This window comes from Melampsora larici-populina, assembly GCF_000204055.1.
Source record: "Melampsora larici-populina 98AG31 unplaced genomic scaffold MELLAscaffold_67, whole genome shotgun sequence".
Classification (NCBI taxonomy): Eukaryota; Fungi; Basidiomycota; class Pucciniomycetes; order Pucciniales; family Melampsoraceae; genus Melampsora; species Melampsora laricis-populina.
Window position 1 is genome coordinate 341,762 of NW_006768831.1, and position 17,082 is coordinate 358,843.

At 44.1% G+C, this 17,082-nt stretch overlaps 4 protein-coding genes across 4 annotated transcripts; 1 reads left to right on the plus strand and 3 right to left on the minus strand.

Moving 5' to 3' along the window:
- Nucleotides 1-3,131: 3,131 nt before the first annotated feature.
- On the minus strand, nucleotides 3,132-4,208 carry MELLADRAFT_40156 (uncharacterized protein; the record flags this gene model as incomplete). The annotated part of the gene is made up of 5 exons (XM_007416988.1): nucleotides 3,132-3,212; nucleotides 3,330-3,706; nucleotides 3,819-3,877; nucleotides 3,960-4,044; nucleotides 4,142-4,208. The coding sequence occupies 5 exons, from the start codon at nucleotides 4,206-4,208 to the stop codon at nucleotides 3,132-3,134; spliced, it is 669 nt and encodes a 222-aa protein (XP_007417050.1).
- A 192-nt stretch (nucleotides 4,209-4,400) lies between these two features.
- MELLADRAFT_40166 (uncharacterized protein) lies at nucleotides 4,401-5,658 on the plus strand (the record flags this gene model as incomplete). Its single annotated transcript, XM_007416989.1, has 3 exons — nucleotides 4,401-4,559; nucleotides 4,658-5,218; nucleotides 5,305-5,658. The coding sequence occupies 3 exons, from the start codon at nucleotides 4,401-4,403 to the stop codon at nucleotides 5,656-5,658; spliced, it is 1,074 nt and encodes a 357-aa protein (XP_007417051.1).
- Nucleotides 5,659-7,267: 1,609 nt separating this feature from the next.
- On the minus strand, nucleotides 7,268-9,751 carry MELLADRAFT_94206 (uncharacterized protein; the record flags this gene model as incomplete). The annotated part of the gene is made up of 9 exons (XM_007417037.1): nucleotides 7,268-7,277; nucleotides 7,319-7,657; nucleotides 7,728-8,042; nucleotides 8,114-8,401; nucleotides 8,459-8,539; nucleotides 8,602-8,670; nucleotides 8,744-9,502; nucleotides 9,570-9,627; nucleotides 9,700-9,751. The coding sequence occupies 9 exons, from the start codon at nucleotides 9,749-9,751 to the stop codon at nucleotides 7,268-7,270; spliced, it is 1,971 nt and encodes a 656-aa protein (XP_007417099.1).
- Nucleotides 9,752-11,148: 1,397 nt separating this feature from the next.
- On the minus strand, nucleotides 11,149-16,983 carry MELLADRAFT_22369 (uncharacterized protein; the record flags this gene model as incomplete). The annotated part of the gene is made up of 11 exons (XM_007416986.2): nucleotides 11,149-11,259; nucleotides 11,341-11,387; nucleotides 11,473-11,673; nucleotides 11,748-11,901; nucleotides 11,991-13,327; nucleotides 13,973-14,583; nucleotides 14,695-14,900; nucleotides 14,994-15,382; nucleotides 15,431-15,628; nucleotides 15,668-16,317; nucleotides 16,418-16,983. Coding segments are annotated over 11 exons (4,470 nt in total), but the record flags the coding sequence as incomplete, so codon positions are not given.
- Nucleotides 16,984-17,082: the final 99 nt, after the last annotated feature.

The following is a 17,082-nucleotide window of genomic DNA, read 5'->3' on the forward strand; positions in this document are numbered from 1 at the left end:
AGATGAGTCTTGATTGATAGATTATAAGATGAGTTTCTGTTGATTGAATTTGAATTGAAGGTTATTGTAAAAGATGATGATTGATTTGATAAGTTTGAATTGTTTGAGGGTATGAGGTTAATTTGTTCTTAAACGATTTTAATTTGATTGCCGCTTGTGATGTTGAGAAATCTTCTTCAGCTATTGAAAAGATCTTGATTAACCTGAATCAAAGGTAATAAACGATTGGTAAACTTTCATCAACAGATGATCTATGTAGCATTGCCTTCATCTCCACTCACAAATATTGTAATCAACTTCTTTCAAATCTTGATTGGTTCTGCATATTCTAATCAAACCAATGATCTATATTGAGTTTTAGATGTATAATTTAATCCTACAATCACTATATTCACGTCTTTTGGTTGAGAGTCTTCAGGTAAAGAAGTTGAACCTACTGCAGTTTCTTTATCTTTAATCAAATTCAAGTTCCTTTTTGAATAGTTGCTTGATCTTCATTGGAAGAAAAACGAGGAGGATTGGAAATTGATTCGAACCTAAGACCAGGCAGTGTTAACTAGGAACGAAAACAACAGCCTCTTTAGAAGCGCCGCTATATAGCGGGGCAAACCCAGCCCCTTACCATTGCGGAGCGGGTTTGCCGCTATGGAATTTTTCACCTAGGCATTGCGGAGCGCAGTCACCGCTATAAACAGCGGTGGTATAGCGGCTCTCAAAAGCGCTCCGCAATCGCTCCGCAACCGCAATTGAAAGCGGAGCGGTTGCGGTATTGCCGCCGGCGGCTGCCTGTTTTTGCTTGAGAAAGAAAGCACATGAAAAAACTCTGTGGTCTCAAAATTGCCTGGTTGGGTTGTGTGGTATTTTTAAGATTTGATTCAACACTAAGCAATGAGAGATGAGTGGTGAGCAGATGTGGTGTGTGCAGTTGCGTAGGGTGGTGCTAACGTGGGGAATATAAAATTTTCAATGTTGCTTCACCAAGAACCTCTGCCCAAGGTTCCTCTGCTATTATAAGCATATGTGAACTTCCACATCTGTACACGTCACTCAGTCATGGACCTCTACACCAAGTTGTGCCTTGGTTGGTGCTCACAAAGAATGTCCGATCATAGCACAACTCATTTTTAGTTCCTACTCCCTTCTTAAGACAACCTTTAGGGGGGATTAGCTGAACTTAATGCCATGTGAAGGCCATGGAGGGCTCAGGGTGAGGGTCATGTGTGGCCTAAGCCCTGGCCCTTGCCATGCACCCCTCCAGGAAGACTTGAGAATTTGTGGCACTGGGTGTGAGTGTGACCCCAAATACATACTTAGCTTAGGCAATTCTTTATGCCAAAATAGGCCAAATTTGTTCTTTGTCTACTTGCACTCTAAATCTTTTTGTACCTCACTTTTCCTGTCAACTCCAGCTTGTACAATCTGACTGTCTACAAATAATACACCTCAATGATCAACTAATCCATAACTCACCTTACAAAATATGCTACAAGACATACTGTAGGGAACTACAGCTGTACATCATTCAAATTTCATACCTCCAACACTGCCCTAACCAATTGCATGGCATTGACCAAACCCAATTTTAGTGGGGCCCTATACCACTTGGGATGCAATGGTGTGGGCTCCAAGCTGGTATAGAGTATGGGTTACACATACTCTGAGGTGTATTATGGGTAGGGCTATGACCTGGCCCTGGCACAATGTGGCCAGCCCTGGGGCACCTCCCGGCCCTGGAAAGGCTCAGCTGCATTTTCAAGCAAACCAGGGCCTTTTTGGGCCTGTATTAGATGGATAGGACCAAAAATGCTAGGTCCGGCGCCCTGAGGGCCCAGGCCCATTGTGGGGCTCCTGGTACTCTGTAGGGCAAGCTTAGCTGACCCGGGGCATGTACCGCTTGTCTCCAAGAATTCATTGGGCAGGCTTGGGTGGTTGGGGTCAGGGCCGGTCATAGCCCCAATTATGGGTGTGGTTACACATGTGAAGTATGGAGTTTGGCAAGTGTGGCAATTTGGGGCTTGCCACTGTTGTTGTCAAATTTGACAACCAAGGGTCAAAATTTGGAGTTGGCCCTGAATATGTTTAGCAATAGGGTGCCCCACTACAGTAAAAACCCGGGGCCCTATTGCTATATTTGGCAATAGCCCAGATTTGGGGGTTGCCACTGTGGATGCTCTAAGCCCCTCTTGTGAGGTGGATGTGGCCACGTTGGAGTACAGGCCTACTTAAGCTTAGCACTTTCATGAGATCCTCAAAGTCATAAGGCATACTTATGAAGCACATTGGACAGTGGTTTTCTTTCCTTAAACCAAAATCACATCCATGCTCCTACCAGTTCAACAATTCCCAACAGCAATGAGACCCTGCAATTCAACACAGAAGATTCATACATTCCACTTACATTGGAAAGATAAGCTTCCTTCCAACAAATAACTTTAAGCCGACTCAATTGCTGTCACACTGGCAATTTGGAGAGCATGAACTACACTTAGTCAACAAAGGACCTGAAAATCTTGAGGAAGAAACTGAGAGTGACACACATTTGATCAACATGTTGGCTACCAAGAAGATGGCAATTCTTGAATTATGATGACCAATGGCAAAACTGGCTTGATGAGGGATATTCAAGAGCTGCAGAGCTTATAGTGGATAGATACACTCCCATTGTTGGACCAATTCAAACCCTTAGCGCATGGTCATCATAAGTTCCAAGCATCACAATCTGTCATCTTGAGTTATCAATCAACTTTGAAAAATCAGGCAGATAAACAAAGGGAGCCAAACAAAACTCATCTGACAATTCCAATGCATTTGATCTTGGAAGTGAAAATAAGCCTTGTCCTTGTTTACCCAATCCAATCCAATCAAAAATCACAACTCTGAATCTCTGGGCCCCCAAACAAACTCTGACTACGCATAGCCAATATAATGAGGTACCCAAAAATCTGAAGTGATCAATTAAGGATAGGCTACATCTGGTTTCTTGGAGTCTGATTTCCCAGTATCATTTCCTCTGTCATTGAAATGAGAAAGATGACCACTCTTGTCTTGCAAATTGGTTGTAACATCTTCAACACTGATTGCCTGCCAAAACATTCCGAGTGCTCTACAATTCTTGATCCAGAAAATGTCATCTATATTTCATTCTCTGTAGATGACAGCGAAATCCGTAAGACATGCAAATGCTCGCGCCCTGCTCGACGTTGAAGGATAATCTGCAGGCACAATGTGATGCTATGTCAATCTGTGAAGTAGATAGACTTCTCCCGCCCAAAAGGCTCTTTGAAATCAAGGAAATGCGGAGTCATGGATAGTAAAGAAAGTTGACTGACCCGAGCATCAAAGCCACAGTTTCTCATCCGCAAAACAATTTCCTCTGGCTTATTTTGTTTAATTGCCACTAGATAAAGTACTCCTCGATTAGGAGACAGGATTGAAGGTAGTGAATCCAAGAGTTGATTGGTGAGCTCCATTCCATTTGCTCCACCGGCCCAGCTAGCTTCGATGTGACCTTGTGTTGCTTGCTCATATTCCTCCGTTGAGGTTTCCACGTAGGGAGGATTGAAGAGTAAAAGATCGACGGAGGATTGGAGTCGAAGAGAGTTGAGGAGAGAGGTTCGGACTAGATTGGGTGTTGAGAGCGAGTTCTTTTGAAAGGTGGAATTGGTCACTGTAAGCGCTTTTGCGTTGATATCTGTGCATATATGCACTTCAATAAAAAAAAGTTGAGGTGTCGTTCGGTACAATGATATTTGCAAGGGAGTTAACCACTAAACATATGGAGCAATGTTCAAGGAGGCGAGCCTAGAAGTACGTCTCACATGTTGGGATCCCAGATAAAATTTTCTGTGCAAAAACAGACACACAACCGCTACCTGATCTACGAAGCCCATCATCGAGCAAAATAAATGTCAGTCGAAGACTCCACAAGCATTCAACCTGTGGTAAAGCAAGAAACAAACCCTATCTCAACACATATCAAAGGTCTTAGAGCTTTCAAAAAATCCAAATCGGCCTCGAGGGCATCTAACAAGATGAATGTGTCTTCTAAGAACGATTTTCTTGAATGTAAAATGGAATTAGATCAGAGAATATTTGATGGATCGATGTAGAATATACAAATCAACATGGTTTCTTAGCGCACCTGCTGGCTCATAAACATCATCATAGTCCCTTCGACTGATATGAGTGAGGTCAGGTGTTGGTATCATCTCTTTCTTATTCTCGACTTTTGATATTTTGGGAATCTTTCAGCGTTCCTGTGGATGTGATTTGGGTCAGCTTATAACGGGTCACGGGCCGCTCGGATCTCGACCCCGCATACATTCATCGGCTTTTTCATTGCGGCTTCAACTGGAAAAGTCTTGGAACTCAGCATTGAAGAAAATCAAATTAACCGAACGATGCCTATCAGTCTTCATTCTCATTCTGGTCAGTTTTGTAAACACGCTACTGGAAATCTGGAGGATGTGATTAAGACTGCAATCCAAAAAGGTTTCATCAGCTATGGCCTTTCAGAACATATGCCACGAAATCGGTCTATGGATCTTTATCCTGAAGAAGTGCGAGAAACTCATTATATATTTGTGTATCTTGATTTGAAAATTTATTATTGTATCTCTCAAATTATCCTCATCCATGATCTCTGAAATTATTTTAGCGGGATATGGGTGTAGACGAACTATCTGAGCAATTCGAGCGGTTTATTATTGAAGCTAATCACTTGAAATCAAAGTACTCATCTCAAATAAATTTATTAATCGGAATCGAAACGGAGATGATTGATGAAGAGGTAACAACATCCTTACTCGATCAAGTTTTAAAAAATCATGGAGATTCAATTGATTATCTAGTTGGAAGTCTTCATCACGTTAATCAAATCCCAATTGATTTTGATAAACCAACATTTCATAAAGCTTGTCAATCTTTGACCCCCGATAGTTCGATGAATCCGACAGAAGAAAGCCTTTATAAACTTTGCTCTAATTACTTTGACGCTCAGTATGCTCTCATGGTCCGCTTTCAACCAGAAGTCATTGGACATTTCGACTTATGTTTGTTATATTACCCTGATCTGAATTTAAAGAAAGATAAATCGATATGGGATAAAGTTGAACGAAACATTAAATTTGGTATGTCCTATGGCGCACTTTTCGAAGTTAATTCTGCTGCACTCAAAAAAGGATGGTCAACACCTTATCCTAGCCCGGATATTTTGAAAGTGCGTTCACAGATCTCTTCGTCTTCTGCTCTCTAGAACTTCACAATCTGACAAAATTCCATTCATGGTCTTACTTCGTTTCTCAGTTGATCTCCAAGTTTGGTGGTCGCTTAACTCTTTCTGATGATTCACATGGTCCGCATCAGGTCGGCATGAATTATGCGCGAGTACTCGACTATCTGACACAACATCAGGTCAAGGAAATATGGTTTCTTGAACAAGTCAACAAAAACCCGTCTGAATCGTTAGATAAAACTATAATGCTCCCAAGACAAAGAGTAAAAGCCTCATTATTACCTGACCAGTGGCAAGACCACTCATTTTGGTCCAAGGAGACATTGACCGTCAGTGACCGTTTTTCAAATCGCGATTTTACTGTGCTTACTGACGCTGTTTGTCCAGTGATATTTGTTCAAAAAGATGAGCGGAAAAAGTTTTGAGGCATTCAAAAAGACAAGTAAATCAATTGTACTTCAGGTTGATAAAGCTCCGGAGAACGGATCTCCTTGAGGATATATATACCTCGGTATGACGTGGGTCCGAGATATGGAGCTTCTGGTGTACACATTGTAATATCCATTGAGCGCACCAATTTTTAATGATGAGGCTTTCACAAACCCAGGCTAAGTCGTCTACTAGAAATAAGCACGCGACGTATTCCGTACAGCACTGAGGGCTGATTCTCAGAAGCGCCTTTTGATGTCAAACCCAACACTTAGCCTGTCACATAAGAGCAATCTACTCTACAAGAAACCAGGCAGCGCGGCTTTTCCCAGGGATGTAGATCCCGCCTGGAACCTAGTACAAAGATACCAATCGTGGCTTTTACACCAGGATTGCAATTGTCTCTATGACTTGAAGCAAGCTCCCAGCATTGTCGGGTTGATGCTGCAAAATTTTGAACCAGCTTTGGTTTCAATCAACGTAAGCTTGGTCATTATGGTATTGAACTTATTTGATATAAACAGATTCTACAGTTCTACATTGGTATATCAGGATGTCTAGCTTGGTTGTCTTGATAGTTTGAAAGGGTAGATCTGGTAAATATGATTGATCATCTAAACAAAGTTTTTCAGTTGAAGGATGGCTTTTCAGATGTTTGCACGTTATATGTTGTGTGTAGCAATGGTGTGGTTTTGAGCTGGCAAAATCTATGAATGGAGGTTGCCAGAAAGGTGATAGAAATAGTTTGGTGTTATCACTAAAAAGTTTTGACCCTACTTAGATCACTGCCGCAAAGAAGCGCGATTTGAATGTCAAAGACGAACTTAAGGAAGTGTCAAAAAGCAATTGAGGTGCGCAAGGTTGTAATGTGATGAAAATGTGGGTGTGATTTATAATTTATAATGTCAATGGTCTCATATATACAAAGTGATTTTGATATGAATGGTACATGATAAGCAAGACTTTACAAGTTGTATTTGCAATGTGAGTAGTGAAAGATGTTTAAAACAATTTATACGCTATGAATTTATGCAATCACTCCAGCACCAACGTGTTGCTCAGCACCAGCATGGACGCCGGCACCAGCTCGTGCACCGACTCCAGCACCAACTCCGGCACCAACTCCGGCACCAACGCCGGCACCAGCTCCAAGTCCTGCGCCTACGTGTTGACGAGCGTTGAATCCAGCATCTTGAAAGCCACCTAGGCCAGCACCTCCGCCGACGTGTTGTTCAACTCCGGCACCAACGCCGGCACCAACGCCGGCACCAGCTCCAAGTCCTGCGCCGACGTGTTGACGAGCGTTGAATCCAGCATCTTGAAGGCCGCCTAGGCCAGCGCCTCCGCCAACGTGTTGTTCAACTCCGGCACCAGTGTTGAATCCAGCGCCTGCTCTAGTACCGGCTCCTGCACCAAGTCCAGCACCAGCACCAGCACCTACACCGGCTCCAGCGTTGAATCCAGCACCTTGGGATGCACCGAGACCGACGCCACTACCGACTGATTGTCTTACGCCAGCACCAAACCCGGCACCACCTCCCACAAATTGCCCAGCGCCGACTCCAGCACCTAGACCCTGACCAGCGCTGTTGAAGATTTGTGAAGTTAGTATATGCTGTATGACAGAGGTTTTCATATTAAGCAAGTAAATCTCACCCGACATGTTGTTCGACACCAGCACCTAGACCTGCACCAGCATTGAATCCTGCACCTTGGAAACCACCTAGGCCAGCACCGCCAACATGTTGATCAACTCCTGCTCCAGCATGGAATCCTGCACCTGCACCGAGTCCAGCACCGGCACCGGCTCCTACACCGGCTCCAGCACCTACACCGGCACCGGCACCTACACCAGCTCCAGCGTTGAATCCAGCACCTTGGGATGCACCGAGACCGACGCCACTACCGACTGATTGTCTTACGCCAGCACCAAGCCCAGCGCCTCCTCCCACAAATTGCCCAGCGCCGACTCCAGCACCTAGACCCTGACCAGCGCTGTTGAAGATTTGTGAAGTTAGTATATGTTGTATGACGCAAGTATTCATGTTGAGCAAGTAAATCTCACCCGACGTGTTGTTCGACACCAGCACCTAGACCTGCACCAGCATTGAATCCTGCACCTTGGAAACCACCTAGGCCAGCACCGCCAACATGTTGGTCAACTCCTGCTCCAGCATGGAATCCTGCACCTGCACCTGCTCCAGCTCCAAGTCCAGCACCGGCTCCAGCGCCTACACCGGCTCCAGCGTTGAATCCGGCACCTTGGAAAGCACCAAGCCCGGCACCGCTACCAACTGATTGCCTAGCTGCTGTACCGAATCCAGCACCACCTCCTACGAATTGACCAGCGCCTACACCAGCACCTAAGCCTTGAGCAGAACTGTTCATGATTTGTAAGGTTAATGGTCATGTTGCTTCCCACGTATTCATAGGTGATAAATTAGGACTTACCCGACGTGTTGTTCAACCCCAGCACCTAAACCAGCGCCAGCATTGAATCCAGCACCTTGGAAGGCACCTAGACCAGCTCCTCCGACATGTTGGTCGACTCCTGCACCAGCATGGAATCCAGCACCTACTCCAGCACCGGCTCCAGCACCAAGCCCAGCACCGGGGAAAGTACCAAGCCCAACGCCGTTGCCGACTGACTGCCTGACTCCAACACCGACTCCAGCACCAGCTCCAATAGATTGGTCAGCGCCTAAGCCACCAAGAGCTTGACCAGCACTGTTGAAAATCCTGATGTTAGCTCAGGTGTAATGACGAAGTGTGCAAAATTGATCGCTTAAAACTCACCCAACGTGTTGTTCGACACCAGCTCCAAAGTGGGCTCCGGCACCTAAGCCGGCACCAGGTCCGCTGATTACCGGACCAACACTGTGATTGAAATAAATAAGTATTGTGTCTCTGATTGAAAAAAATGAAGATGTTGCGCTTACCCAGCATGTTGACCGACGTTGGCTTCAGCACCGAAACCAGCACCGGCTCCGACACCTGCTGGGCCAACGCTGTTGTTGAAAGAAAAAGAAACATCAATGACTCGATCTCATTCGAATGCGGAAGGAGAATGTATGTACTCACCCAACTCCTTGGCCAACTTGTGCTCCAACACCAACGTGTTGTCCAGCAGCAAAGCCTGCTGAAGGTCCACCAAGTCCAACAATGGGTGCTCCGACGATAGGACCAGGTCCTGCAAAGCCGACGCCCGGCACAACAAGTGGTCGCCCAGCAATCGGGAGAGGAGCGTTGTTTCCAAATGGAATGGGTGTCCCTCGTGCACCGGCTGATGGGATAGGGACGGGTGATCCGTTGACGTCACCGACTGGCGAAGATACGGAACCAGCTAACGGGACAATGGGTCTGCTTGCTGATGGGGCAGAAGAAGCCTCGGTAGTTGGGGCGGTGATGGGATTTCCGTGGTAAGGGGCACTGGATGAGCCGTTGGTTTGTCCACCGCCAACAAGTATTGGCATTGGACGTTCAGCTCCTGAAGAGGGTGAAATAGGTACGCCAACAGGACGCGTCAAAGTCGGTGAGACGATTTCTGGGGTTGAAGCTGCAGGGATTGGACCTCCGACTGGAGCGTTAGGACGCGGCGAGTAGGGAGGCGGTGGGGTGGCAGCAGAGACGGGTGCCTTGGAAATAGGCGAAACAATTGAACCCGAGTTTTGAGGAGAGCTCTTGACGGATTCCATGTTCGGTGATGAAGGCATGGCTGCCACGTTATGAACGGTTCCGCTTCCCATAGCTGGTTGAGCAGTGGTGGCGTTGTTGGAGCCGCCATTAGCAGCAGCAGTGTGTGGGACATACCCAACTGCTTGACGTTTGTGTTCAAGGTGACTGGGGGAAATAAAAGAGTCAGTCAACGTGTTTTTTATTTGGCCATGGGTTCAGAGAATTTACTAACGCTTCTGCGCCTTTGTGGCTAGTAGTCATCATACGAGCATCGGCTTCACCAAAGTTTGCTGAAAAGTGGAGTGACTTCAGTAAGAGGCGTCAAAATGGAAAGAGAAAGTTGAAAAGGCATGTGTGCTTACATGAAACGAAGACAAGAAGACCGGCGACGACGTAAGCGATGTTGAGTTGCATATTGTTGAGAGTGTTATAAGTTAAAAGTATGTGATGATAGATAAGTTGATAGAAATTGTGTTATAATCAAAAAATGATATGTGCGTGAAAGAAAGTAGATAGTATGTAAGGTGTGTAGGAAATGTGTTCGAAGAAGTGAAAGTAGAAGTGATTTGAATGATATGAAGAGCAGATGAATAGATATGAAGGAAGGCAAATAAATACGATTTGATGAACGAGCAGGATGAGGAACAGTAAGGAATGAGGGGCAAACGAGTCTTTTTATACTCAAAAGAGTCCTCCCCTCAATGACTTCTTGCTGAGCACAATGCGTGCAATCCAGTCAATCTCTTTCAAAGGGCTGATCATTCTTCGGGATAGACTTGAAGTAAAGGATTTTGACCAGAACCGGGCAAAAGTTGCATCTGGCGAGATGTCCAGCCTGCTTTCCTCGGTTGTTCAGGCCGGATTGAAATTGAGATGAGGCTCTATTGAGAGAATTGATCTGGACCAATGAAGGCAGTCAGTGATGTCAAGCAGTCATCGTATCTTCAAGCCGGACAGGTTGGAAATCCTTCACGTTGATCATCTCAAGTCCAGTTCGATCGAGTCACCCCTTCGTTTGAAGTACGACTTTAACTTTGCACCCACCAGACTCATGAGCCATGATATGAAACCGGTGGTGCCGCCATTCCCCTGCGCGCAGTTTCCTCACAGTGAGAAACAACTCACAAGGATATTGCTGATGCTCGTGAGGACATGCCTTTTTATTAATTGCAACCTACGCTTCCCAACCAATATCATATCAAGACACCTTCACACGATATAATTCAATAAAACACCAACAAAAAGATAAGTTTTATCTATCAAACTCCAAGCAACAAGTCTTTCAATCATTTTCGACAATCAAACCTATATTCTGCCTTCTGTTGATATTTTCAAACATCAAAAGACCATATTTCTGATGCCATGAGCTAACAGCGTGTGTATGGTGGATGCATAATCACCCAATCACCACATGAAACTTCTTGCAAGTGGCCTCGAGTATTCAACATCGAATGATAATGTATACTTGATAGTTTGCAGGGTTGCTTAGCTTCAGAGTATTTCATGATTTATTGTTTGCATCTTTATCTCATCAACTCAGTTGCCATTCTGCTGAATAGGATGATGCATTGAGTGACACTTGAACCACGCTATAGCTCTCGCGCAAAATTTACGGGCATATCATTGTGGCAAGAAACAACTCCCATCCATCCTCTCTCTGTGTCTGTCGATCCTACTTATTCATCTTTCAAGATGCACAAAACTCACTTAATCCAATCACGATTCTTCTTTTGCGCAAAAAGATTCATTCAAGCTCAACGTAATAATCAAATTATAATTCCAAATCAATCAAACTACCACAATCCTACTTATCAATCATCTTGCTCATCTGCACCCTCTTCCTTTGTACAATTACTTTGAGAAGCTTGTACATAAGCTCTAGCTTGCTCTAATACTTTATTCTGACTAGCTTCATCTCCAAACTGTAAAAAAGAAACGCAGAAGAAACAAACAATGTTCAATTTTGGTAAGCTGATAATCTTAAATGAATACCAAAGACTTACTTCTTTTTCAATACCTAACCATTTCTTGAAAACGAATTTGCTTTTTTCTGTTGTCATATCATAAATCAAACCATACATCAATAAATCTTTAGCGAATCACACATCAAGCTTAAACTTGAATTTATCACTTACTAGGATTAAGTTTCAATGACAACATTCTAGCAAAAAGAGCTCTAACTCGATCTAATCGAGTTCGTTCCAAATCGATATAAACATTCCAAAGATCCGTTCGTTTTGGATAACTAGCAATCAAACCTTCAAATAACGTTCTACCTCTTTCAATCTCACCATGTTTAAATTCATATTGTGCAAATTTGTTCATCGTCTTAAGATCTATTCAATCCTCATCAACCTTCGTCAGTCTTTGATCTCATCATCAAAATTAGCCCTTGGAATTCATCACTTACGTTTGTGCTTTGGTAAACTTCTCAAACTTCTGGCTAATAACTCTAGAGTTTGAGCTTCTTGCTTGTTGGTTAAACAAAATCGGGCGTACAGAGACCAAGCCTTTGAGCTTTCACTGAACTTTTTCACCAATTTAGTATACAGCTCATTTGCTTTCTGTTAAGATGTGAGAAGTCGTCAAGGATATGATAAAAAACATAAGTATAAGCATAGAAAGAGCAGACTATCAGGCTAGAGATCTTTACCTCAATCTTTCCACTCTCAGTATAAATCTCCGCCATCTTCAACCAAACCGTTTTCGTATCATTAGCCTTTGAAGCTTCACCAAACACTTTCATCATCTGTTCTTCAGTTCCATAAGCGTTTTCTAAATTCAACCAAGCTATCCAAACATTCAACTTTTCCGATTCTTCTCGATAATGAATCCCATTCAATGCTCGTTTCACAGTTTCTCGTGCTTCATTCAGATCAGCTTGTTGGATATGACATGACATTAATTGAATCCAAAGCAATGAGCTATTAGGAGAACCTAATAATTGTCGTTCCAAGTCTGCTATTGATGTGGTCACTGAGCCGTTCTCAAGATGTGAAGAGTTCCTATGCTCAGGTTCCGATACTTCCTTCTCTTGACCCGTGACATGGTTAGATGTGGCATGATCATCTTCGTCGCTCGACCCTTCTGAATCTGAATCTTGCTCATCAGCAGCCCTGGTCTGGACAGTGCTGTTCCAATTGAAACCACCAGGAAGCGCCAGACATGGCGCTTGGATTTGTACAGCCAATGGCTGATTCACACTCTTACTTGTCACAACCATATCTACCGAATCGTCCTTTTCAACATTCGAATGGTCAAGCTCCTCTTCTTCTACGTCCTCATCGTCAGATTCGTCTTCATCGTCACCACTATCCAATTCTTGCTCGCCGACAATTGAAGGCTTGATCGATAAAGAGATCCTACGTGCCTTCAAATCAACCTTGACCAGTGCAGCTTGTAGCCTCATACCTTCCTTGTACTTCTTTGCCCAGTTTCGGTCGACTTCATCATCATCAGATAACTGACTAACATGGCACAAACCACTGATTCCGGCATCGTCAATGGCCAAAAACATTCCATACTTTTCAATCTTTCTAATAGTAGTACCAACAATTTGTCCTTCCTGGAATTTCTCCAAGACCAACTTCTTTGGATCCGAAACTTTCGGACCAAATGGATTTTCTCTAAGACTCAATTGAATACCACGGGAAGCTTTGACAGGCGTGATAATCACACCAGATACCACTTGACCGACTTTAAACTTTCCAACCCAATCTGGAATATCTTGATCAAAAAGTTCACTGATCTTAACTTTGGCAGAAAGATTAGTACCGATCCGAACGAGCAGACCAGCTTTTTCACAAATCCGTTGAATAAATCCTCTTATCTTATCACCCTTTTTCAAGTCTTTGATCGAGACGATCGGTCGATCCCGTACCTCGGAGGCCGATTTCTGGACTCCACGATTCAAACGAGATGATCTCAAAGTAAGGTAAACCTTGGAAGTCTGTCGATCAACCTTGACTACAGCGCAGTTCTTCTTTTCACCTTTCTTGACTGATTCAGGAGATTGATCATAATCGTCATGTAGGTCGGGGAAATCAATGAGAAAACTCCAACCCGGAAACTTCAACTTGACAGGCTGAGCTCGTACACCTTCCGCGGTCTTATCACCAATCAATACTTCTACAATAGTACCATCTATCAGTTGGTCAGCTGATGTGATCTCGTCTTGGGTAGATGAAGTATCAGGAAAGTATCGAGTGGGTTGTGACTGAGGCGGATGTTCAAATCCAAGGATCACAAGTCCCTTATCACTATCGATTTTCTTGATAGCTAGCTTTGGTATTTCGACGCCTAAGGAGAGCTTAGTATCTAATTTATCTTCTGTCGTATTCCAATGTCCAGCTAGAACCTTTTTGGAGATCAAACCGAGTTGCAAACCACAGGTCTCGTCACATTTCGAACTCCGCAGTGATAGCATGACATTCTTGTCGTGAATCGCACGGACGCTACCGACTAACGACATATTTTCCTTGAGATGAAGTTCATGCTGACGTGAAGACGTTGTGGGACGAAAATCGAGAATGGTGATACCACGGGTCTCCGTGACTTTCTGGCTGACAATTAAATCTTCGATCTGATCTCCCTTTTTGAGTTGACCCTTGAGTTCTTGAGAAAACATTTGTCGACGAGTAGCAAGCTTTTCAATGGACAAAAAGCCTTGTCCCACACATGCATTTTCGCTTCCATCTTTCTTGAGAAACATTAACAGGTTTTTGGCGTGTATGTCCAAGACCGTCCCTGTGACCAAGTCACCGACTTCGAATGCCGACGAGTTGAACAGTGGTCGCTCCGTCTCCGGCTCTTGCTTCTGCTTCTTTGAGCCCTTGGCGTAACCCAAGATGATGAGGTTACTCTGGATATCTTTAGCTGTGATGACTAAATCGTCGATCTCATCACCGACATGGAGTTGTTCCTTCAGTTGATCGATCGTCACTTTACGTCGCCACGCAAGAATACTGAGAGAGATGAGGCCTGGAATCGGAATCTCTCCGCCCATTTTGTTACGCTTGCCTAGCCTTCGCCGAAGGGTCAAAATCGTGTGGTCATCACCAATCGTCTTCACAGTCGCAAAGACTGCATCACCGACATTGCCCGATTCCCTTAATTTTGAGGCTTCTGTGTCTAGAGCGCATCTGATGCTCGCTAAAATCTTTCGAGCCAGTGGATCCACGGAGAGAATCTGGACCTTAACTACTCGGCCAGCCCTGAAATCGGACAACGACTCGCTAAATTTCTCCCTGAAACATCCATCAGATACAGTCAATACAGTCAATACAATGAGTGTGGGATCAGATATTTGAGCTACCCAAAAAGAAACTCTGAAGGTGACCAAACCCGAAATTACTCACGCTGCTTCGCGAATGGGAATCACACCCCGTGTTTGACCAAAGAATTCTATTTCAAGGTGCCTCGCTTTAACGCGGGTGATTACTGCATCGGTGACCATACCAGGCTGTGCTGTAGCATAAGAGGTGATAGAAGAAAACGTGGGATCCAGAAGACTTTTCCGCAAAGTGAGAGCAATTCGGTGCTTGTTGGGATTGACATACAGTACCTGTGAATGTGATAACAACAAGATCATCAAAAATGTGATTATAAAGGGACATATAATGTTTGCTAATAGGTGATATCAGTAGAAGGATCTTACCCTGGCTGTGAGCTTCATACCAGCTTGAAACTTCTTCTCAGGGTGTTGAAGTTTCACATCGGAGTAATGATCAGGCCAAACCACGCAATCAAGTCCACCAAATATTGACAGAAACAATGCCGAAGAGCACAATCTGGTCACCTCTGCTGTCACGATTTCACCCACCGCAACGTCCTGTGGTCGTATATAAGGCTGCTCCACCACTGAGGGCTGTGATGAGAGTTGAAGCATGCCATCGATGGGAGAGATGCCTACAACTTTGGCTTTATGAGTTGTACCGAGTCTATAAGGCCCAGAACCTTCGACCAAGATGTCAGAGAGATGGGTATCGCGAATGGCTGAAATGTGAATGAAACCTATGACTCGCTGCTGATTTGAATTGTCAGAGTCTACTGAGTCGCTGGTGATGATTGGATCTCCATTTTCACCGGTTAAACATTCGACATATAACCCCCAGTCCTTGACGACACCACAAACTCTAGTGGATTGAAAAGTGTATCCAATGTTGAATCGCATAAGATGTTCGATGCTTTCACTAGGTAAGCCGTTTGGTGTGTCGTTCTGTAGCAAGAGTGGCAAACCTGGTGTGACCATATTGACGCAATGGTCCAGCAAGCTTAAGCTAAAAGTTTTCTCTCCTAGCACATCCACATCATCATCCTCGCCTAAACCACGAGGTGAAGAGGATCGAGTATGCCATAAGACCCGAGCACGGATCTTCTGACCGGCTTTGAAACGGTCTTCCACCTTGGTACCACCTATGCCGACACCAAGATTGTACAAGTCGATTGTACCCTTGTAGTAGCCTAAGAATTCTACGTTTAAACCTTCCTCAGGCACTACGGCGGTGATAAGACAGGTGACAAGGTGAAGAGGTAAAACGCAGTCAATGTTGATAGCCGTTGTTAACAAGGATGAAGCGATACCGGTCGGGTCGACAAAGACGGTACAAGTAGATCCACTCTTGGAGACTTTATCGATTCGACATCGAACGATTTGTCCAATTTGCCAAAGCTCACGATTGTGAAGATGAGTTTGGGGGATCTTGATGGCATCAGAGAATAGGACAAAGGTAGTGACAGTTTGAGGTGCAGATGAAGAGGCTTGCTGAGATGAGTTTACTGGAACGCAAAGATCTACCACGTATCCGTTGTCTTCGATTGATTTGACAGCACCATCCAATGTCATGTTTGCAGACAAGTCTTTCTTTTCCAAATCGCCATTCAGACGAGCTGGGTCAATGGTTAATTTGACACGATGGGCAGCACGAACCAGGGGGGAGGCACGATGAGCTATATTAGGTGTTCCGGAAGTAGTATGGATGCTAAGACATTATTGTTGATCAAATTGGTTGATAGCGCAAAGAGAAGTTTTTTTGCTTCAGTTTTAGGTACTTCTAAGAAGCTTTAGAGGATCTCACTCACACCATACAGCGAATCCATTGTCCCACTTTGAAAATTTCATTCAATCCTTGAAGTCCACCGGATTTCACTCTGTGTTGATAATCGTCAGCCTTGTCAGAATTGCTTTGGTCATCTTCAGAGTCAGTATCCTCGTCATCTTGATCGGTACTTTCTTGAAGTTTTTGAGTATAGTAAGAAGAGATTTCGGTGATTGGAACATGCCCAACCAATTGACTCGGCAAGGCCACAATAAGTTCAAGTGGTCGGATTTCGATGATCAAACCAGCGAGTTTGAGCCCAGATGTAAGCCGACGATGATTAAGATGTTCAATTCTATATGCATTTTGAAATGGTGTATTTTGAGATGCTGAGATATTGTTAGATTTGATACGTTGATGGGAGGAAGGATCGAGTAAAGATCTTTTACGCTTTGATGAAGAAGTATCCTTGACTGGCTTGGGATCAGGAATGAAGATTTGATCTGCATCTGTTTTTCCTTCATGACCAGCTTGTTTAACTTCAACAGCTGTTAGATGAGTACCACCACCACGAGGAAAGTCAACTTCGACTGAATTTAATAAACTTGAAGATGGATTCTCATTGGATTTCTTTGATTTTGATTTTGGTTTTGGATTGGATTCTAGATTTTGATTTTGATTTTGATCATGTTTGACTTTTTTTGATGA